General features: G+C 38.7%; 1 protein-coding gene across 1 annotated transcript in view; it reads right to left on the bottom strand.

Moving 5' to 3' along the window:
• LOC133258279 (phosphatidylinositol 3,4,5-trisphosphate 3-phosphatase TPTE2-like) overlaps positions 1 to 23,726 on the bottom strand; it is a 63,604-nt gene that overhangs the window by 22,377 nt on the left and 17,501 nt on the right. Inside the window, exons 11-19 of the mRNA XM_061434706.1 lie at positions 20,205 to 20,255; positions 17,991 to 18,152; positions 16,424 to 16,543; positions 13,548 to 13,647; positions 13,340 to 13,403; positions 12,511 to 12,575; positions 2,828 to 2,888; positions 1,809 to 1,890; positions 1,615 to 1,703 (exon numbers count right to left, since the gene is read on the bottom strand). Coding sequence (XP_061290690.1) covers positions 1,615 to 1,703; positions 1,809 to 1,890; positions 2,828 to 2,888; positions 12,511 to 12,575; positions 13,340 to 13,403; positions 13,548 to 13,647; positions 16,424 to 16,543; positions 17,991 to 18,152; positions 20,205 to 20,255 — 794 coding nt within the window. The remainder of the gene's footprint in view (positions 1 to 1,614; positions 1,704 to 1,808; positions 1,891 to 2,827; positions 2,889 to 12,510; positions 12,576 to 13,339; positions 13,404 to 13,547; positions 13,648 to 16,423; positions 16,544 to 17,990; positions 18,153 to 20,204; positions 20,256 to 23,726) is intronic.

The following is a 23,726-nucleotide window of genomic DNA, read 5'->3' as shown; positions in this document are numbered from 1 at the left end:
CTAGACAGCATATTAAAAAGCAGAGACATCACTTTGTCAACAAAGGTCCGTCTAGTCAAGGCTATGGTTTTTCCAGTGGTCATGTATGGATGTGAGAGTTGGACTATAAAGAAAGCTGAACACCAAAGAATTGATGCTTTTGAACTGAGGTTGGACTGTTGAACTCCTTGGACTGCAAGGAGATCCAACCAGTCCATCCTAAAGGAGATCAGTCCTGAGTGTTCATTGGAAGGACTGATGTTGAAGCTGAAACTCCAATACTTTGGCCACCTGATGCGAAGAGTTGACTCATTGGAAAAGACCCTGATGCTGGGAAAGATTGAGGGCAGAGGAGAAGGGGACGACACCGGATGACTGACACAGGCATCACCGACTCAATGGACATAGGTTTGGGTGGACTCTGGGAGTTGGTAATGGACAGGGAGGCCTGGCATGCTGCCGTTCATGGGGTCGCAAAGAGTCAGACGCGACTGAGCAACTGAACTGAACTGAAACAAATTTCAAAGAAAAAGAATACATATGTTCTCTGACCACAATGACATACAACCAGAAATCAGTAACTAGAAGACAATTACAAAATCCTCATGTTTGAAAATATAGTATATTTCTATATAACCCATGAGGCTAAGAAACAAACACAATGGAAATTAGAAAATATTCTGAACTAAATAATAATGAACACATACAAAAACTTGTGTGATGAAGCTTCACTAAAATCTTTCATTAATTCTGTTAACTTATCTGTAAATTCTTTCACATTTTATTGCACAAGATTATATTGTATGAAAATAAGGAACTATATTTTTTCCTTTTCAATCCTTTCTTTCCTTAGCACTGGCTAGAACCTTTGATGTGGCGTTGAATTAGTAGTGATGATCATAGGCACCCTTGTTCTCCTACTCTCAAAGGAAAAGCTTTCAATAGCTCACCAATTACTTTAGCGGGTATGTGGTTTTTATCACATTAAGACACTCCTTTAATTTGTTAAGAGTTTTTATAACGAATGAATGTTGAATTTTATCAGAAACTTTTTCTGTATCTTTAAAATAATATGATTTTTTAGCTTTATTAATCTGGTTGATTACATGGATTGATAGTAAACTAACCTTGAATTCCTGGAATAGACACAATTTTGTTGTGCTGTAGTATTTTTTAATAAATTGCTGGTTTCTTAATATTTTCTTAAGAATTTTTCTATCCATGTCATGGGTAAGAACAGCTTTTAGTTTTCAAACTTTGGCTTCATAAACTAAAATTAAGTTGCACTTACTCTTTTTTTAAGTCTTTGGATGAATTTGTGTAAGTTGACTTCGTTCCTCTCTCTTCCCTTCTTTCCTCTCCTTCCTCTTTCCTTCTCTTCCTGCAGTCTTTTTATTTTTTAATCTACTGTATTTTTTAATTGGAGGAAAATTGCTTTACAGTGTTGTACTGGTTTCTGTAGTGCAACAACCCAAATCAGCCATAATTATACATTCTTCCTTTAGTCTTGAAGCTAGTTTTTTAAAATGTCAACAGTGATTATTACTGGTTCATAGCAGGACATATCTTGTTGATGTCCCTTATTAAAATTTTCAAATTTCTTTAGAAAAAGAGAAATAAAAAGAACGTTTTTACCTTTGCCTCCCTTACAGTGAACCACTATGATATTGTCCTTGTCTTGAGCCATCCACTCTTTCACTTCCATGGAGAACGCCAGCATCTCACTGATTTCAAATGAAATATTTTGGGTTCAATTAAAATACTTCCAAAGAAAACCAAGCCCTATGTATTTGACCCTCTTCTGTTAGTCAATTTGGCGTCAAACATACCTCAGAGAGGGGACGTTGTGATCATCAATCAAGTATCGATGGACCCTATGATGGAAGTACTTAGGATCATAAGCTCTTTCACCTGAAATAAATGATGCATAGTCATATCACTAACTGTAATTACCATAGCAATGAGCAAGGTGTGAATAAGTTATACTTTTTAGAGACTCCTTATCTACTTTTAAAAAGAACTTTCTGACTGGCTCCTGCTGCTCCAAAAGGGTCTCAGAAACATAAGTATAGTAGTGCTTTCTCCATCTTGAGTAACATAAGCCCAAATTATTTGGTTTGCTTTACTTTTAATTTTCTTTTTAAAAGCACCTTTTTATTTTGTATTGTGGTATAGCCAATTAACAATCCTCTGATAGTTTCAGGTGAATAGGGAAGGGACCCAGCCATACATACACATGTATCCATTCTCCCCCAAACTCCCCTCTATCCAGGCTGCTGTATAATGTTGAGCAGAGTTCCATGTTCTATATAGGTCCTTCTTACTTGTAATTTTCTAGCAGGCTACTCATTACTTTATCATAGGGTTACACAGAGCAGAAGCAAATGTGGCCACCAGAATAAACATTTGCCTCCTGAAAAATATCCATTTACTATATAGGAAGAGGCGAAACTGGGATATAATCTGTTTTCTACAAGAATTTGGATTTATTTTTTCCCATGCAGGGCCCTGGTCTCCTCATATCTCATCCCTAGTGGGTTAGAGCATGCATTTGTTGAATTGTCTTCCAAACACAAGCTGGCAGGAAAAACAGAAAAACTTTCCTAAACCACAAGAGCTGACTCTTTCTAAAATGTCCCTGCCTCCAGTCTCCTGCCTCCCTCACAGGGTACGTTGTGCTGTTGAGCTTTCTTTTCCTACCAAATAGGGCCAGCATAAGATGGAGATTTTTTAAATTCACTTCCTACCACCAAATACTTATGATTAAATGAAATGTAAAAACTAAATAATCTTGCACGCAGTGACCTATTTTCTATCATAGGAGCAAAACATGGAGTCATGTACATACTGCAGAGATTGTAAACTTGATAGTGGTTTGGGTGCTTGGTATCCAGGAACCGCACAACTTCCTAAAAAAGATGGACACACATCTTATATATGCCCATGGTGCACCAACATAAACCCTTCCCTACCACTAACCTAGAGTGATTATTACCTTTTATTCACTTGTCCCTCACTTAGCACCTTTCAGGGAAGATTCAATGAATAAAATGCATTCCAAGTTATACCTAAACCCTTTGTGAGTTTTCAAATAGCCCACAAAGTTGTACTTTTATACTCACATTAGCCTTTATTATAAATACACATTGTTTAAAGCTACCAGATAAGGAAATTAGATGGTTAATGAGCTTTAAGGAATTGTAATTTGTTCTAAACTTTGTAAGTAAGTGAAGTCACTCAGTAGTGTCTGACTCTTTGCAAACCCGTGGACTGTATGTAGCCCACCAGGCTCCTCTGTCCATGGGATTCTCCAGGCAAGAGTACTAGAGTGGGGTGCCATTTCCTTCTCCAGAGGATCTTCCCGACCCAGGGATCAAACCTGCATTGCAGGCAGATGCTTTAACCTCCAAGCCACCAGGTACGCCTAAACTTTGTACAGAACCACAAAAGATCCTAAAAAGCCAATCGTCAGGAAGAAGAACAAAGCTAGAGCTTTATTGCTCGCTGATTTTATCATGCTTCCCGATTTTAGACTATTAATACAAAGTTGTAGTCATCAGAACAGTGTGGTACTGGCACAAAAACAGACAATAGATCAGTGGAACAGATGAGGGCCCAGAAATAAATCCACACATATATGGATAACTATGCAACTTAAAAACAAAGAAAACCAATTAAAAATGGGTAGAGGATCTTCTCTAGGGGGTCTTCCTGAACCAGGGATCAAACCGGCATCATCTCTTAAGTCTCGTGCATTGGCAGGTGGTTCTTTACCACTAGCACCACCTGGGAAGCCCCATATGGATGATTAACTTTTGATAAAGGAGCAAAGAATATACAGAGAGGATGGTCTCTTTAACATACAGTGCTGAGAAAACTAGACAGCCACATGCAGCCATTATCTCACATTACACACAAAAAGTAACTCAAAAAGGATTAAAGACTTGAATGTAAGATGCGAAAACATAAAATTCCTAGAAGAACACATGGCTGGTAACTTCACTGACATTGGTCTTAGCAATGTTTTTGTGGATCTGACCCCAAAGGCAAGGGAAACGAGCCAATATAAACAAATGGGGCTACGTCAAACGAAAAAACTCCTGTGCGGTGATAGAGACTATTATCAAAACAAAAAGGCAACCTAACTGAATGGGTGAAGACATCTGCAATTCACATACCCAGTAAAGGGTTAATATACAAAATTTAAGAACTATACAATTTAAAAATAAACAAAATCTATAAGCAATACATGCTGGAGAGGGTGTGGAGAAAAGGGAACCCTCTTACACTGTTGGTGGGAATGCAAAGTAGTACAGCCACTATGGAGAACAGCGTGGAGATTCCTTAAAAAACTGGAAATAGAACTGCCATACGACCCAGCAATCCCACTGCTGGGCATACACACCGAGGAAACCAGAATTGAAAGAGACATGTGTACCCCCAATGTTCATCGCAGCACTGTTTGTAATAGCCAGGACATGGAAGCAACCTAGATGTCCATCAGCAGATGAATGGATAAGAAAACTGTGGTGCATATACAGAATGGAGTATTACTCAGCCATTAAAAAGAATACATTTGAATCAGTTCTAAAGAGGTGGATGAAACTGGAGCTGATTATACAGGGTGAAGTAAGCCAGAAAGAAAAACACCAATGCAGTATACTAACGCATATATATGGAATTTAGAAAGATGGTAACAATAACCCTGTATGCGCGACAGCAAAAGAGGCACAGGTGTGTAGAACAGTCTTTTGGACTCTGTGGGAGAGGGCGAGGGTGGGAAGATTTGGGAGAATGGAATTGAAACATGTATATTATCATATGTGAAATGAATCACCAGTCCAGGTTCGATGCATGATACAGGATGCTCGGGGCTGGTGCACTGGGATGACCCAGAGGGATGGGATGGGGAGGGAGGTGGGAGGGGGTTCAGGATGAGGAACACATGTACATCCGTGGCAGATTCATGTCAAGGTATGGCAAAACCAATACAACACTGTAAAAAAAATAAATAAATAAAGTCAGTTAAGTGAAAAAAAAAAAGGAAAAAAAAAAAAGAAAACAATAAAAAATGGGTAGAGGATCTGAACAGTTTTCCAAAGAAGATATACAGATGACCATCAAGCACATGAAAAAATGTTCAACATCACTAATCCATAGGAAAATGCACATCAAGATATAACCTAACACCTGTTAGAATAGCTATTATCAAAAATAAGAAATAAAAAAATGTTGAGAGGATGTAGAGAAAAGGGAATCCTTCAACACTATTGGTAGGACTGTAAACTGAAGTAACTTCTATGGAAAAAAGCATAGAGATTCCCCCCAAAATTAAGACTAGAACTACCATATGATCCCAGCTATTCTATTTATGGGTATATACCCAAAGAACACAAAAAACACTAATTCCAAAAGATACATGCACCATTCACTGCAGCATTATTAACAATAACCAAGATATGGAAACAACAAAAATGTCCATCAATGGATGAATAAAGATGTGATACACACAAGCACATGTGTACACACACACACACACACACACTCCTATTCAATCATAAATGAAGTCCATCATTTGCAGCAACATGGATGGGCCCCGCAAGCATTATGCTAAGTGAAATTGTCAGGCAGAGAAAGACAAACGGCGTATGATTACATTCATATGTGAAATCTAAAAAAATAAAGTGAACAAACAAAAGAGAACGAAACCAAGCACAGATACAGAGAACAGATTACCTGGTTACCAGAGGGGAAGGGGTTTGGGGTGTGCCTGAAATAAGTAACGAGGGTCAACTGTTACGGCGATAGATAGCAACTAGACTTGTGGCAGTGATCACTTTGTAGTGTATACAGATGTTGAATTATAATGTTGTACTCCTGAAACTTATTAGAAAGAGAGAGAGAGAAGAGAAAGAATAGGAGTGGAACAGAGGGAGGGAGGAAGTAGTAAGGGTTTGCCTGAGAGCACAGTCAGCAAAAGTTTTGACCAACTTATAGCATGATGAAGACAAAAATCACAGTGATTGACATCTGGATCAAAGGATTCCTCAGTAAGCCGTATAGAAAATAAACTTCCAAATGAAGATGGTCTGGAAGCTGAGGGGCATGAGGTTAAAAAAATACTCAAGTATGACAAAGAAAACGATGTCAGAGATGGCCAAGCAACTTCTAGGGACATGTTATGGCAGAAGAAACAGAAGAACCAGCTTCATCTAAGAATAAAGACAAAGAGGATGAAGAGGAAGAGAGTCTTTAACAACAGGAAAAAAAAAAAAAATCAAGAAAAAGAATCTGATGATCCCTTAACTATAAATGAGCGTCAGACCCCGCAGAAGCTCACCGGCTGTGATGGACCGTGCAGAAGCGTGGCCGAGAGGAGCTACCCCTCGCCCAAGGTCGGGGGTGTAACCGCGCAGCAGCAGCCGAGAGGAGCTACCTCATGTCCGACGTCAGGGGCAGCGGCCAAGAGGAGCTACCCCACACCTGAGGTCAGGGGCGGCACCCGAGAGGAGCAACCCCACGTCCAAGGAGCGGCGGCTGCACGGGCGCAGGAGGGCCGAGAGGAGCTACTCCACGTTCAAGGTCAGGAGGGGCGGCCGTGAGGAGATACCCCTCATCCAAGGTAAGGAGCAGCAGCTGCGCTTTGCTGGAGCAGCCATGAAGAGATGACCCACGTCCAAGGTAAGAGAAACCCAAGAGGACTGGAAAAGGTCAGTTTTCATTCCAATCCCAAAGAAAGGCAATGCCAAAGAATGCTCAAACTACCACATAATTGCACTCATCTCACACGCTAGTAATACTCAAAATTCTCCAAGCCAGACTTCAGCAATACGTGAACAGTGAACTTTCAAATGTTCAAGCTAGTTTTAGAAAAGGCAGAGGAACCAGAAATCAAGTTGCCAACATCTGCTGGATCATTGAAAAAGCAAGAGAGTTCCAGAAAAACATCTATTTCTGCTTTATTGACTATGCCAAAGCCTTTGGCTGTGTGGATCACAATAAACTGTGGAAAATTCTGAAAGAGATGGGAATACCAGACCACCTGACCTGCCTCTTGAGAAACCTATATGCAGGTCAGGAAGCAACAGTTAGAACTGGATATGGAATAAGACACTGGTTACAAATAGGAAAAGGAGTATGTCAAGGCTGTATATTGTCACCCTACTTATTTAACATCTATGCAGAGTACATCATGAGAAACACTGGGCTGGAAGAAGCACAAGCTGGAATCAAGATTGCCAGGAGAAATATCAATAACCTCAGATATGAAGATGACACAACCCTTATGGCAGAAAGTGAAGAGGAACTAAAAAGCCTCTTGATGAAAGTGAAAGAGGAGAGTGAAAAAGTTGGCTTAAAGCTCAACATTCAGAAAACTAAGATTATGGCATCCGGTCCCATCACTTCATGGGAAACAGATGGAGAAACAGTGGAAACAGTGTCAGACTTTATTTTTGGGGGCTCCAAAATCACTGCAGATGGTGATTGCAGCCATGAAATTGAAAGACACTTACTCCTTGGAAGGAAAGTTATGACCAACCTAGATAGCATATTCAAAAGCAGAGACATTACTTTGCCAACAAAGGTCCGTCTAGTGAAGGCTATGGTTTTTCCAGTGGTCATGTATGGATGTGAGAGTTGGACTGTGAAGAAAGCTGAGCGCTGAAGAATTGATGCTTTTGAACTGTGGTGTTGCAGGAGACTCTTCAGAGTTCCTTGGACTGCAAGAAGATCCAACCAGTCCATTCTGAAGGAGATCAGTCCTGAGTGTTCATTGGAAGGACTGATGTTGAAGCTGAAACTCCAATCCTTTGGCCACCTCATGCGAAGAGTTGACTCATTAGAAAAGACCCTGATGCTGGGAGGGATTGGGGGCAGGAGAAGGGGACAACAGAGGATGAGATGGCTGGATGGCATCACCGACTTGATGCACATGAGTTTGAGTAAACTCCAGGAGTTGGTGATGAACAGGGAGGCCTGGCGTGCTGCGATTCATGGGGTCTCGAAGAGCTGGACACGACTGAGCAACTGAACTGAACTAACTATAAATGAAGAGACTTCTGTGGAAAATAATAAATAGAAGAATCTCCTCTGTCTCAGGATGAGAAAGACTTAGATTCTGCAGATAGTGAAAATAGAGGCCCTGCAAGTAGGATTCCAACTGTCATGAAATAGAAGAACTAGGAGGATCCAAAACCAGCAGAACTGGAGAGGTTCTCTCAGAATCATCCACAGGAAATGATTGTAAAGTCACAGAAGTCACTGATGAACCGAAGGAACAAGACTCTTTAGAGTCTTGCAGTAGTTCACACTGAGTTCTAGTTTTACAGTCTTTGAAATTTTTATGTAAACAAATGGAGTTTTAGTTTTACAAGAAAAGGAGGTCATAAAGTACTTCATGGGATAAATTCTGAAAGAGTTATTCATGTAGAAAACTATGAATATCAGCTTTACTGGGTCCTGTTTACTAAATACTTTTTGGAAGGTGGGAAAGGATCTGGTTAAATCAGCGACTCATTTTTAGATTTTTTTAAGTTTAGAATTAAAGTGTTTAACTGGAAAGTAATAATTACAGTCCTTAATTCTTTTGGAGAGTATTGTGTTCAGATAATACGTATCCAAAAAAGCTTCCAGTCTTCTTCTGACAGCTCTGGCAGTTTTTATATTTCGGTCATAGTTACCATATAGTCACAGTTACCATTTGAGTTAAAGTGCTTCATGGTAGTTATATACAGTTTTTATCTATAAATATAAATTACATATATGTTCATCTCTTATAGAAACACAAAAATAAAAAATTTTCTCCCTTAGAATAATATATGTATATTATGTGTGGAAAAGTATAAGCGTTAGCTGTTCAGTCATGTCCAACTCTTTGGGACATCATGGACTACAGCCTGCCAGACTCCTCTGTCCATGGAATTCTCCAGGCAAGAATACTGGAATGGATTGTCATGCCCTTCTCTCCAGGGAATCTTCCTGAACTGGGGATCAAACCCAGGTCTCCTGCATTGCAGGCAGATTCTTTACCATTTGAACCACCAGGGAAGCCCATATTTACGTGTAACATATTATATGTTATATATATATGTACGATCATGCATATTATATAAAATAAATATGATATATATAATATATAACAGAACATTACAAAGAAATAATATGTATAATTATTTTATTAATAATTTCATGTTTATTATATAATATATAAATTATAAATTTGTATATACTGATAGTATTACATATAATATATTCAGAATATATGTATATTTGTATATTATATGAATGACATAATTATGTCATATAATATAAAAACTATTGTTTTATAATTTTATATTATATAGTATACATAATAAATCATATGTAAATATACATATATTATAATAAAGGGGGAACTGTTATATTTTTCTGTTTCTATAAGAGTTGAAATGTATACTATATATGTAGTAAATATTTATAGATGGAATATTAATGTTACATAAAACTGATATGCATTTATATATGATATATAATTATATACTATATAACATGATATATATTTAATATATTAATTTTATATATCATGTTAACATACATTTAGGAGATCCAACCAGTCCATCCTAAAGGAGATCAGTCCTGAGTGTTCATTGGAAGGACTGATGCTGAAGCTGAAACTCCAATACTTTGGCCACCTGATGCAAAGAATTCACTCATTGGAAAACACCCTGATTTGGAGAAAGACTGAAGGCGGGAGGAGAAGGGGATGAGAGAGGATGAGATGCTTGGATGTCTTCACTGACTCAATGGACATGAGTTTGAGTAAACTCTGGGAGTTGGTGATGGACAGGGAGGCCTGGCGTGCTGCAGTCCATGAGGTTGCAAAGAGTTGGACACGACTGAGCACCCGAACTGAACATATACTATAATGTATATTTTATTTAAATAGATACTATTTTAAGATAAATATTTTAATATATCAGTATATAATTAAATATACAACTGTATATTATCTAATTTATTATATACAGTATATATAATATATATTATATATAATTTACACACATTATTCTGAGGGGGAAATGCTGTATTTTCTGTTTCTATAAGATACCACGCTGAAGCTTAAACTCCAATACTTTCGCCACCTGATGCAAAGAGTTGACTCGTTGGAAAAGACGCTGATGCTAGCAAAGATTGAAGGCAGGAGGAGAAGTGGATGACAGAGAACTAGATGGTTGGATGGCATCACCGACTCGATGGACATGAGTTTGAGCAAGCTCCGGGAGTTGGTGATGGATAGGGAGGTCTAGTGTGCCGCCGTCCATGGGGTCGCAAAGAGTCAGACATGACTGAGCGACTGAGTTGAACTGATAAGATATGAATTGGATACTTTTTCTAGTTGGTAACAAAGGAGTCACATTTTTCAAGACAGATTCTCCTCTAAGTAATTTAAAATCTGATCCTTGTTAATGGTTGGAAACCTTAAGCCTGTTGAAATTATGAAGTTAAATACATTCTGAGAGATCTATTCAAACTAAAATTCTTTTTGCACACTTTTGTGGTGAGAAAAAGACTTCATTATTTGTAAGAAAATGTGCTTTACCTTAGAAATAGTGTTCAAACATTAGCTTACTGTTTTGCAGAAGGAATATGCTTATGAAGCTGACACAAGATTGTCTCAGACGAACTGGGCAGTTTAGTTTTTGCTTGCTTTTCTGCACATTTGTAAATATTATACATTTCTTTCTAACATATTCCAGAGTATGCAAATATTGATGTATGAAACACAGGTATACAGGAAAAATTAATAAATTACTTTAATGATGGACTCAACCTAAATGACTGAATATCATATTCACAGATTTAAAGTCATGAGATGTGTACAAATGGCTGCCAAATTTATAGCTGTTTCTTCAGATGCACCTCTTGGTATTTAGAATTTTTAATTTTCTGAATTTTCAGAATGTGATGTGTTGGCTGCTTTTGTGAAGCAATGTATAATTGTATAATTTCTGTAAGTAAACTGAATGCTTGGGCTTCCAATCAATATTCCAGAAGCAATAAATATTAATGTTATGCTATTTAGAAAGAACTGTACTTTATATAATTATATGTACAACTATTATATTACTGTACCCACAATAATACTGGACAAATCTCACAGAATTTATTGTAAGCATAAAAAGCTACAGTATATGATTTCATTTACGTGAAATTTAAAAAAAAAGTAGAACTAATCTGTTGTGACAGAAGTGAGAACAGTAATTACCTCCAGTATGTCAGGGTATTGACTGAAAAAGAGCAACAAGTGTTCCACATTGTGATAGGGGTGTTGGTTACATGCATATATACCTATATATAATTTTAATCAAGATACACATTTAAGGCAAGTGCAATTTACAATATTTGTTTGCCTCAAAGTATAATAACATACCCACATGTATATAGGTACACTGATATATAGACATACACACATTTACATACATAATTACATTTTACTGAGATATAACAAATGGATATACAGTAATGTATACACATGCACAGGGCTTCCCAGGTGGCTCAGAGGGTAAAGAATCTGCCTGCAGCACAGGAGACACAGGTTCAGTCCCTGGGTCAAGAAGATCCCCTGGAGGAAGGCATGGCAACCCACTCTAGTATTCTTGTCTGGAGAATCCCAAGGACAGAGGAGCCCAATGGGCTATACTCCATGGGGTTGCAAAGAGTTGGACACGACTGAAGCAACTGAGCATGCGCGCATACACATCCACACACATATGAAAACTTCTTAAACAATTACTTTTAACTAGAATTTCATAGTAAACATCATTTGATGTTTGAACTTATTTAACCTATAGAACCTGAAGCAGTATGTATCCACTGTAATTTAGGATCTCAACCTAAGAACAGATATTTTTAAAGAATTCTCCATCTTTCCCTCTATGACAGACCATGAAAAATGGCCACAATTCCCCACAGATACAACAGAGATGGTATCTGTTGTCTGTCTGAATCTGAACTGGGTTTGTAGTTGGCTCGTCTGATAGAATAAGGTAGAAGCCACATTACACTAGTTTGGTGCCTGGGCCTTTGGAGGTTCGGCATTCTTTGGCTGGATAATAACGAGGTCCTTGCCACTGCTTTATGCGAACAAGCCTGAGCTAGCCTGTTGGAGAATGAGAATCACATGGAGCTTCCAGGCATGCCATCTTAGACTATCCAGTCCTCAGATGCCCAGGTGCTGCCCACAGATGTGTAAGTTAGCTCCGCCAAGATTAGTGAAGCCAATTCCTGATTGGCAGAGCCAGCCAGTTAAGCCCAACTCAAATTTACAAACCACATTATCACGAGCTGTTTGCTATTGGAAGTCACTGAAGTTTTGGGGCAATTCATAACACAGCAAAAGCTAACAGATAACAACCCATGATAATTTTTTTTTTTAATCTGAAAGAGTACATTTTCAGGAGAGTACTGCTGTCTCTGGGCCAAGGTTATCTTATGACTCCAGAGTCTGTGTTTGCTGAGAAATGTGAGCTTCTGTTAGATAAAAACCTTTACCTTAATGGGATTCCTGTAGAAAGACTGCTTTCCAGAAGATGGGAATGACATGGCAATAATACGCTCTGGAAGTCAAAACAGTCACTATTACAAATCTTATAGATGTGAAGCAACACATGAGAACTCAATTTACATGTAATCAGACTCCTTCTCCATAGAAAAGAATTTTCAGGATTGAGAATGACCAAAGAAAAAGCTAACTAACCCTCAGCATAATCAGCATAACATATGAAAGTATTCACTATTTTGATCATTACACTTAATGTTCCCAAGACTCAAATGGTTCAAGACTTAAGCAACAAATTTGTCTGTTCAAATGGTTGAAGAATTAAGCAATAACTTTAGTCTGGAGCACCCTCTGTGGTCGGAATTGGTTTCTTAAACACCAAAGGAAAATGAGAGATCTGGGCTCCAACAACGTTAGGAACTCCTGGGATGTTTTCCAGTGTTCCCTTGACTCAGAAACCTGAGACCCAAAAGCAATGACCTCATCCTAGGGTTCCAGCAAGAGAAGAGGTTTCTCTGAAAACCTCAAGACCAAGGATAACTCCTAAAACGTAATAAATTCTAAACCAAACAAATGACTTCAGCTGAAAACCCATGCAACTTTCATACTATAACCAAGTAGCCCTGATTTGAGATGAAAATTGAGATTTTTCCATTGTCAGGGTTACACTCCAAGTATGTCACTACCATAGTGGCAGAAGTCTTCATGGACAAAGAATGCTTTGCAAGAACACGGCTTAGGGCAAAAACTAAACATATAATTACTCACACACATGAAAAATGTGGTGTTAATATAGGCAATCAACAGATAAACTTCACAAACCAGTAACATAAGTGAGGTCTAAGTCAAATCCATCCTTCTTGTACCGCCGTTTGTTTCCTGAAACCTAAGAGTTTATAACAGTCATTCACTTGTAATACATAAACCAACATTAAAAAAAAAAACAATATATAGATATCTAAAACCCTAGACAGTAGTCCCCAAAATACAAACATTTTTTCTGAAAAGTAAGCATATTTCGCCCACTTACCATCCTTCTGGTTAGCATTTCAAGATGTCTTTTTTGATAAGCCAGATGAAAAACTCTTATCAGAATGACAAGTCTTACAGGTCGTAAAACAATTCTCAACCTAACAATAAATTTAAAAGATTCAGTTTTGCTTTAGAAACAGAGGATTTTGTCAATATAGACTAAGTCTAGAGCAGCAGCTCTTAACCAAGGGCAATTTTGCATACGCCCTCCACCCCATCCCAGCTTCCCTCCTGCCCACCCAAGGCATATTCAGCAATGTTCAGAGACATTTCTAGTTGTCATAACAGCCTGTGGGTGGGGAGGTGGGGGGTGTTGCTACTTGCATCTAGTGGGTAGAGGCTAAGGATGCTGGTCAGCACCAATGCACAGGACAGCTCCCAATACTGGGACTTCCCTGGCAGTTCAGTGATTAAGACTGTGCTTTCACTGCAGGGCAGCTTAGGTTCAACTTCTGGTTAGAGAACTAACCTACACAGTCAAAAAAAATTTTTTTTAATTTTTAATTCAAAATTCAAAATATCAATAGTGCTGGGTTGAGGAAACTCTGGTTTAAAGAAAAAGTCACATGATAGACTCTCAGAATGTGTCTTCAGTAGATTTAAGACAAGTATTTTTCCATCTTTTTCCCATCGAAAGAGAATTCCTGTTCATCTCTGTCACTCCCATGAGTAACAGGGGCTCACTAGAGCTGTGAACATACATCACACAGGCAGCAGATTACTTTCCAAGTGTGTCTTCTACCATCAGGAGAAAACATGATGGCAGAGAAGTAATGGTTTGGGCTAGCGCTTCTCTAACTTGAGCATGCACACTGATTCAGTAGGTCGAGAGTGGGCCCTGAGGTGGTATTGTTCTTGTATTTCTGATAAACTCTTCACTGATCCTGACATTGCCTGTCTAAGGACTACACTGGCTTTGGCTATTTTAAGAAAATCTCCAAAAGCTTATTAAATTTTGTTGGGACCTGAATGAAAGTCCTTAGATGCCAGAGTACAAAAAAAAGCAGTATACTATTTGACTCAGGAATAAGCCCAGTGAATCACCCAACAGCCACATCCCAGAACACTTTTATTCTTTTTCTCACTGCCACAGTAGAAAGAGGAGGAAAAAGAAAAAAGCCATTGGTCTCTCACACATTTTTGTTTGATCTCTAACAGTTCTAACTTCGCCTCAGCTTACATCATGTCAGTTCAGTTCAGTTCAGTCGTGTCTGACTCTTTGTGACCCCATGAATCACAGCACGCCAGGCCTCCCTGTCCATCACCAACTCCCAGAGTTCACTCAAACTCATGTGCATCGAGTCGGTGATGCCATCCAGCCATCTCATCCTCTGTCGTCCCCTTCTCCTCCTGCCCCCAATCCCTCCCAACATCAGGGTCTTTTCCAATGAGTCAACTCTTTGCATGAGGTGGACAAAGGATTGGAGTTTCAGCTTCAGCATCAGTCTTTCCAATGAACACCCAGGACTGATCTCCTTTAGGATGGACTGGTTGGATCTCCTTGCAGTCCAAGGGACTTGCAAGAGTCTTCTCCAACACCACAGTTCAAATGCATCAATTCTTTGGCACTCAGCTTTCTTCACTGTCCAACTCTCACATCCATAATGACCACTGGAAAAACCATAGCCTTGACTAGATGGACCTTTGTTGGCAAAGTAATGTCTCTGCTTTTCAATATGCTATCTAGGTTGGACATAACTTTCCTTCCAAGGAGTAAGTGTCTTTTAATTTCATGGCTGCATTCACCATCTGCAGTGATTTTGGAGCCCCAAAAAATAAAGTCTGACACTGTTTCCATTGTTTCCCCATCTATTTCCCATGAAGTGATGGGACCAGATGCCATGATCTTAGTTTTCTGAATATTGAGCTTTAAGCCAACTTTTTCACTCTCCTCTTTGACTTTCATCAAGAGGCTTTTTAGTTCCTCTTCACTTTCTGCCATAAGGGTGGTGTCTTCTGTATATCTGAGGTTATTGATATTTCTCCTGGCAATCTTGATTCCAGCTTGTGCTTCATCCAGCCCAGCGATTCTCATGATGTACTCTGCATAGAAGTTAAATAAGCAGGGTGACAATATACAGCCTTGACGTACTCCTTTTCCTATCTGGAGCCAGTCTGTTGTTTCATGTCCAGTTCTAACTGTTGCTTCCTGACCTGCATATGGGTTTCTCAAGAGGCAGGTCAGGTGGTCTGGTATGCCCATCTCTTTCAGAATTTTCCACAGTTTATTGTGATCCACACAGTCAAAGGCTTTGGCATAGTCAATAAAGCAGAAATAGATGTTTTTCTGGAGCTCTCTTGCTTTTTCGATGATCCAGCGGATGTTGGCAATTTGATCTCTGGTTCCTCTACCTTTTCTAAAACCAGCTTGAACATCTGGAAGCTCACATCATGTCGACTATACTGCAAAAATCCCACGTCTGTGCTGCTACCCAAGTCACCTGGTTTTCTGTTCCACTTGTTCCTTTTTAGAGAATCATCATAGAAGTCACTCAAATTTTGCATCAACTCAAACCAGTCCTCTCTAGGTTATAGGAAAAACCCAGGAATTTCACATGTGAGAAATCTGTGGTTGAGGCACAAGTGGAAACTTAGTGGAAAGTTCAAGTTAAGACAAGAGGCAAGTCCCCAGTTTCTTTTTTTGGAGGCACCATCTTCTTCATTCAGTAGAAGGTACCACCTTTTGCTGGGCCCTAAACACCACCATCCTTTTGTTTACAAGTGTGTGGAAATTTATCTCAACATTTCATTTGCCAGCATATTTAGAACAGAATCAGCACATTTAGAGTTTAAAAAAGATTACATAAAATGAAAGTCACAGATACTAGTTTTTTAAAAAGAAAAACTTTGAGAGACAAAGCATATGTTTCTTACCTGGGGAAAATTTTAGCAAGTATAGAGTCATACAAAAGATAAGTGATATCAACCAGTAGAGTCACAATAATAATGGCAGCATCTAAGGAGTTAAATATATCAGAAAAATATGGTCGTATCCTATAATAAAAACAAACAAACAAAAAATACAAGCTGATGCTTCCCCAAAGAAATCAGGATATTTTAAGAGGATAAATTTATTTGACTCATTCCCCCTGCCTTAATTCTGCTTTAATGAATGACTGAAAGTACATTTACCAGACTAAGAGAAAAAATATTCATACTCATTATTTTAGATTTACATATGACAAAAGCATCCATATTGCAACATAAGTACAGTAAGAGGTATAACCAAACCACTGAACAAGAGGCAAGCCCTATCTTCACAACAGGTGGGAGAGAAAGATGAGATGGTGGGTTGAGCTATCAGGCAATGAAAGCTGACCATGTCACAGCCCTAGAAAAACGGACTGTGAAGAGGGCACAAGAGGAGCCTGTGAGAGGAAGACACATCCACTGCTTTGGCCAGCAGACTCATCCCTGGCTTTGTACCCACAGTGGGGTCCCAGTGGGCTGGTGTGGCTTCCTCTGTGCAGAGGGGATCTTCTGGTGTCTGCACCTCCTCCCCAACACTGGCTCCTTCAGCCACGGGCAATGAGGCTCCAGAGAAAGCCTCTTGCAATGCTGGGGTAGCCTCTTTTAGGTTGGGGTAACCTGGGAGTGGGCAACTGTCCTAAGCCCAGAGATTTGAGGGCAGAGGGTTCAGCTAGAGAGGAGACAAGTGTGTTCCAAATGTTCTGGTGAAGTGAGGCTGGGGCTCCGAGGCTGCATTCCCACCTTCTCAGGAAGCCAGAGGCCAAGAAAGCTAGTTGCTGCCTCTCTCCTGAGCGCCGCCCCACACTGGGATGTGTGTCCCTCAGCTCTTTGGGGACCTTCCCACAAGTTTCTATTTCAGCTGAGGTAGGGAACTATTCGTGATCTATTACCTGGTATTTAATACACTGTCAGCTGATGCTGGGAAAGATTGAAGGCTAAAAGGAGAAGGGGGTGGCATGGGATGAGAATTAGATAGCATCACTGCCTCGATGGCCATGAATCTGAGCAAATTCCGGGATATAGTGAAGGACAGGGAAGCGTGGCGTACTGAAGTCCATGGAGTCCCAAAGAGTCAGACATGACTAAACAACGACAGCTTTTATTTACACTCAACTCTTCATGAAACTACCAATATTTATGCTTCACATATATATATTCCTCTTAATAATATCCATGTAGACATACTAGCTGCTTGGCCCCGTTCTTCAAACCCTTTAGCTTTATCTGTTAAAGGAACCATCTAGAATACATGGTTTAGAGACTAGAGTGCCAGTTGCAACCATAATATTAAAGCAAAATATAGTAGAAATTGGGATTTGGACTATTGTTTCTCTTGTTTCTGAATGCTTCAGAGAGATTTAGTTTGACAAAGAGGGGCATATTTGGTTGCATTGACTTGCTAATTACTTGGGGATGCCTCTTATAGCACAAAATAGTTCTATGTGTTTTTTAAAAAACGAATAAAACTTACCCTTCTATAAACACTCGAAGAGAAACATCCATGAAAAAAAAAAAAGCAATAACAAAAGAAACTGAACGAGATTCCAAAGAAATCTGTGTCGTGCCACTAAGGAAAATTACGTCTTTGATGATGAGGGCCATGTCCAGAAAGATCAGCAAGATTGCAAATATTCTATAACAAACAAATAGACTGAATAAGGATAAAGTGGTTTTTACACCCACAAACTAATTTCAGCCCAATGATCTGATATCAAAATGTTATTATTCCAAATTAAACTGTTCGGTAGTAGGGAGAAATGCTCTGCTTTAGAGTCTGAAATTACTCTGAATGAAGTTATGGTTGCCTAGGGGGAAGGATGCTTTTGATGCTTTTGAACTGTGGTGTTGGAGAAGACTCTTGACAGTCCCTTGGACTGCAAGGAGATCCAACTAGTCCATCCTAAATGAAATCAGTCCTGAATATTCATTGGAAGGACTGATGCTGAAGCGGAAATTCCAATACTTCGGCCACCTGATGCAAAGAACCAATTCATTGGAAAAGGCCCTGATGCTGGGAAAGATTGAAGCCAGGAGTAGAAGGGGATGACAGAGGATGAGATGGCTGGGTGGCATCACTGACTGGATGAACATGAGTTTGAGCAAGTTCCGGGAGTTGGGATGGACAGGGAAGTCTGCTGTGCTACAGTCCATGGGGTCGCAAAGAGTCGGACATGACTGAGCAACTGAACTGAACTGAACTAAGGGGGGAGGATGGGGGAAAGGGAGAGTTAGGGAGTTTGGGATGGATACATACACACTGCTATGTTTAAAATGCATAACCAACAAGGACCTACTGTACAGCACAGGGAACTCTGCTCAATGTTATGTGGCAGCTTGGATGCGAGGGGAGTTTGGGGGAGAATGGATACATGTATGTGTATGACTGAGTCCCTTCACTGTTCACCTGAAACTATCACGAAATTGTTAATTGGTTATACCCCAATACAAAATGCATCATTGTTAATTGGCTATGTGTGTATGCTAAGTCACCTCAGTCATGTCCAACTCTGTGCTATGCTGCAGACTGTAGCCTGCCAGGCTCCTCGGTCCATAGGATTCTCCAGGCAAGAATACTGGAGTGGGCTACCATGCCCTCCTCTAGAGATCTTCCCGACCCAGGGATGGAACCTTAGTCTCTTACATCTCCTGGCTTGGTAGGCGTGTTCTTTACCACCTGTGCCACTTTGGAAGCCCTAATCAGCCATACTCCAGCACAAAATAAAAAGTTAAAAAAAAGTAAAAACATTATTTCTATTTTCAAAAAATAAATAAATGACTCTGTTTTCACTCAATAGAAGCAGTCATTAGGAAAATAAATTTCCACTAAACCACTTCATGGTATTGTGCCCTTTTGTAATAGACACATCAGACTGACACTCCAAGACAAAACAGGGAAACTACACTGGCTCAGTGGTCAAGAAATCTGCCTGCAATACAGGAGACTCAAGTTCAGCCCCTGAGTTGGGAAGACCCCATGGAGAAGGGAATGGCTACCCACTCTAGTATTCTTGCTTGGAGAATTACATAGAGGAGCCTGTTGATTACATGTTAATGGATGGTTCTGGGCATGTAAGAAGGAATTCAATTCCATAAATACATACATGATTGAATTATAAAGTACCTCCTAAGCCTTTCTCTTATATATGCTAAACCCATTGTCCATAAGTTGATTATACTATTTGTATAACCTGTGAAGATAATCTCCAAGGCACTTTTTCACAATTGTAATGCAAATTAAAATATTATTGCTTTAAAAGGAAGTAAGTATGTTGTGTGAATCTGTAACACAGTATGAAATCTTACTATCATGTAGAAATGAACCATCTAAGTAAAATGAATCCAGAATTAAGGAGTAATTCTAGATGAATATTTACTAAAACACTTTCCTTATAATTATAGAATTTTGAAATGCATGTTTCATTATTTTGACTTTTACAGGTAGAAAAAGACATGTTAACGCATTACTATTAGACTTGGGTAAATACCATTTCTTTTGCAATTCTTAATATTCCACTTCAATTAAAATTCCAAGATAAATTAGATTGCATTAAATGGGGCACAAAGGTATTTAGCAACATATTGACAGTGGAGGTGCCTTTCCCCCTCCCAGATCTTTTGCCATAAAAAATATTGATATTAAATGTAATACATCTTTAATTACTTCCATCTCTAGAGTCTCACATACCTGAAAGTGAAGGATGATATAATTAAGTACACAATTCTCTTTATCTTGCTACTGCAAATGGAAGTAAAAATAAGATTTCAGAGCTTATCTGAAATTATTTTTCAGGAAATTATTTTTCAAGTGTATCAGTTTCTCCTAACATGTAGTATGAATTTAACCAACAAAGGCCTTTATATTAACAAATATAATCTTTAAAGTACCTAGAAATTGCCCAACAAAATGCTTATTAATAACTATGGCCTTCCCTGGGGGCTCAGTGGCAGAGAACCTGCCTGCCAGTGCAGGAGACTCGGGTTCAATCCCTGGGTCGGGAAGATCCTCTGGAGAAGGAAATGGCAACTCACTCCAGTATTCTTGCCTGGGAAATCCCATGGATAGAGGAGTCTGGTGGGGCTACCATCCATGGGGTTGCAAAGAATCAGACACAACTAAAAATGTTTCCTGATTTTTTCTTTTACTTTCCTATATAGAATATATGTGAATAAAACACTAAACTTTGAATGTTTAGCAACACTTCTCTTGACTATAAAGCTCTAACCCCAACTTTACGGTAAGATTAAGCCTGGGGTCATCAACTAAAGCAACATCGCATGGAAACAGAAGGGAATGGTATAAGCTCAGCCTCCCATGAGCGAGCTGTGGGATCCTGCGCAAGTCATCAAACCATGGCCAGACCTGTTCTGTAGCAATAGAATAAGGGACTTCAGGGAAGCTCTCCTCTTGTAATATTTATTTCTTGAAACAAGCCACCCCATGAATATGACAGTTAAACACTAATGAGACTCACATTGGGGGTGGCAAGTGCACTATGGGGGTAAGGAATTTTAATAAGATGCACTTCAAAGGAGAAACACCCTAGAGGCCAGGCTCCTTCTGTTAGTAGGAGAAGGAGACAGTTCTATAGCACTAGCAACTAGGCTTCATTTTACCATATGGCAGCAGACAAGGTAGCCATCAGGGAACAATTTCTTGCCCTGCTAAAGCCTCCCACATGAGAGCCCAATTCCACCCCCAGTGGGATTTGATCCCAAAGCAGTGCTCACAGTCTGTGCCCAAGACCAGAGAAGAGAGAGGATGGAGGCTGCACAGAACTGGGGCACTGGCAAAATGGGCCACAGATGGATGCTCTGAGGCTAAGCTGAGTGGTGAGATCTCCCCATTCCCTCTAATTTCTCCCTTCTCCATCAGCACTCATCTCCCCTACCCAGGCTTGGGGAGCAAAGGTTGATGTCATCTGAGACAACAAAATCAGAAAAGCAGAGGAGGAAAAGATGGAACTTAGGTTTTTAAAAAATGTTTTGGTTCTCTGTAAATTACATCATAATGTGTGAAGTGTGCTGAACTCAAAAGGCTGGAAAAAGCAAATAAAACAGATTCTGGAAAGACTCAAAGTAAAGAATATAATAGAGATGGATTTGAAAGTCATTGAACAAGATATAAATTTTTTTCAATAATGGGTTCATTCATTCAACCAAACTCAGTGAGTGCCTACTACGTGCCATGGCACCGTTGGAAGCACTGGAGATACAGCAGTTAAAATGGACAAGATTTTCTTCCATCAGGATGTTTGCATTCTGTCTCGTGCAGATCATAATATAATAAATATATTCATGATATGTCACTAAGTAATAAGATTATTTCTAAAACAATGTAAGCATGATACTATACTCATAAACAAAAAATTTATAAGTCTGAAGAAACTTGAAGGGCATCTATTAAAAATTAAGAATGCCTATTTATTGCTTGTCTATATTTTCTGATTTTCCTAATAATTAAATTTTGCTGTTTGATTTTTGGTTTTTAGTGTAAAATGTATTTATGGTGCTTTAGCATTTTAAAAGCACTTACATATTATTCTATTTTTATTTTTATAAGGTGATAATTGCGGTAAGGATCATTAAATTAGGGCAAGGACAATGGAGGGAGGTACAGTTTTGATGCTGAGATAATGAAGTACTCACTTGGGAGAAAAACAGATTCTTACATTTTATACTTTAATAGAAAAGAAATTCTGGGCAGATGTTTTACTTTAATGTAGAAAATAAATTCAAAACAAATGAAATTTTGGAGACTATATTAGAATCATAGGTAGAGAAAGACTTTCTGATGCTTAAAGCATAAATAATAAAGAAAGGTATAGATATATTTGTGTGAGGATTATAAACTTCTATAGAGTGGAAATCTAGACAAAATGGGAAAAGCTACTTGCCCTTTTTGTGATATAAAAGTGATATATTTAACTTTTCTATCCAATGGCAGTGATAAACACCCCAATTTTAATTGGGCAAAGGCAGATTGAAGACAATGAAATAAAAGTTCTATGAAAATAAATATAAACAAAAACAATGTCAAATGAGCATTAGAACAAACATTCCCTGACATTGAAGAGATCACTGGGCTAGTGTGGGAAGGGAGAAAAAGAGTACACTGCATCTTCGTGTGGAAAGGCACGTTGAATAAAAAAATAAAAAAAAAAAAAAAAAAAGAAAGGCACGTTGAAATCAATAGCCTCACAAACATTTCCCTTGACATAGAATTTCCATTGAGGAGGATTTTTATTTTAAAGAAATAAAATATACAGAGATTTGGTCTCAAAATTAGTCATTTTTTGTAATAGTAAATGTCCTAAACAGCTTAAATGTCCAGAAATATCTGACAATTTAAATAACAATTTAAACGTTTACCATGAATTATTACACAGCTGTCAAAAGGAAGGTTGCAAGTTCAGAAATCAATAAATATATAATGGTGTAAACGCAAATGCATGGAAATATACTCATGATATATCACTAAGTAACAAGGTTATTTTTAAACAATGTATATCCATAAATAAATAATTCGTAAGCCTAAAGAATCTTGAAGAGCATCTATTAAAAAATAAGAATGCCTATTTATGGAGGATTTATTGCTTGTCTGTATTTTCTGATTTTCCTAAAAATTGACCTTTGTTGCTTTTTTAGTTTTTAGTATAAAATTTATTTATGGTGCTTCAGAGTTTTAAGAGCATTTACATTTTATTCTACTTTTATTTTTAGTTTTATTGTATAACACTCAGTAGATATTGTAGATAACATTACTAGTTTACAGATAAATGATCTAAAATTTAAAGTGGCTTAATATTTCACCAAGTGTCCAGTGTATATGAAATGCCAAAGTGTGTGTGTGTTAGTTGCTCAGTCGTGTCTGACTCTTTGCAACCCCATTGACTGTAGCCCACCAGGTTCCTCTGTCCATGGGATTCTCCAAGCAAGAATACTGGAGTGGGTTGTCTGTCTCTTCTCCAGGAGATCTTTCCAACTCAGATATCGAACCTGGGTTCGATATACAGACAGATTCTTTACCAACTGAGCCACCAGGGAAGCCCACTTAGATACCATAGCCAAGCACCAATTCCAAGTCTTACTCCAAAATCTAGTACCATCCCCCTAGTCTGAAACACCAGTGTCTCTCACACAGGGACTATTGCAAATGCCACACAAATCTATAAAGAAACATTTGTCACTTAAAAACCAAACTAACACT

Source organism: Bos javanicus, chromosome 12, assembly GCF_032452875.1.
Source record: "Bos javanicus breed banteng chromosome 12, ARS-OSU_banteng_1.0, whole genome shotgun sequence".
In the NCBI taxonomy this organism is placed as follows: Eukaryota; Metazoa; Chordata; class Mammalia; order Artiodactyla; family Bovidae; genus Bos; species Bos javanicus.
This window is presented reverse-complemented; position numbering and strand designations above follow the sequence as displayed.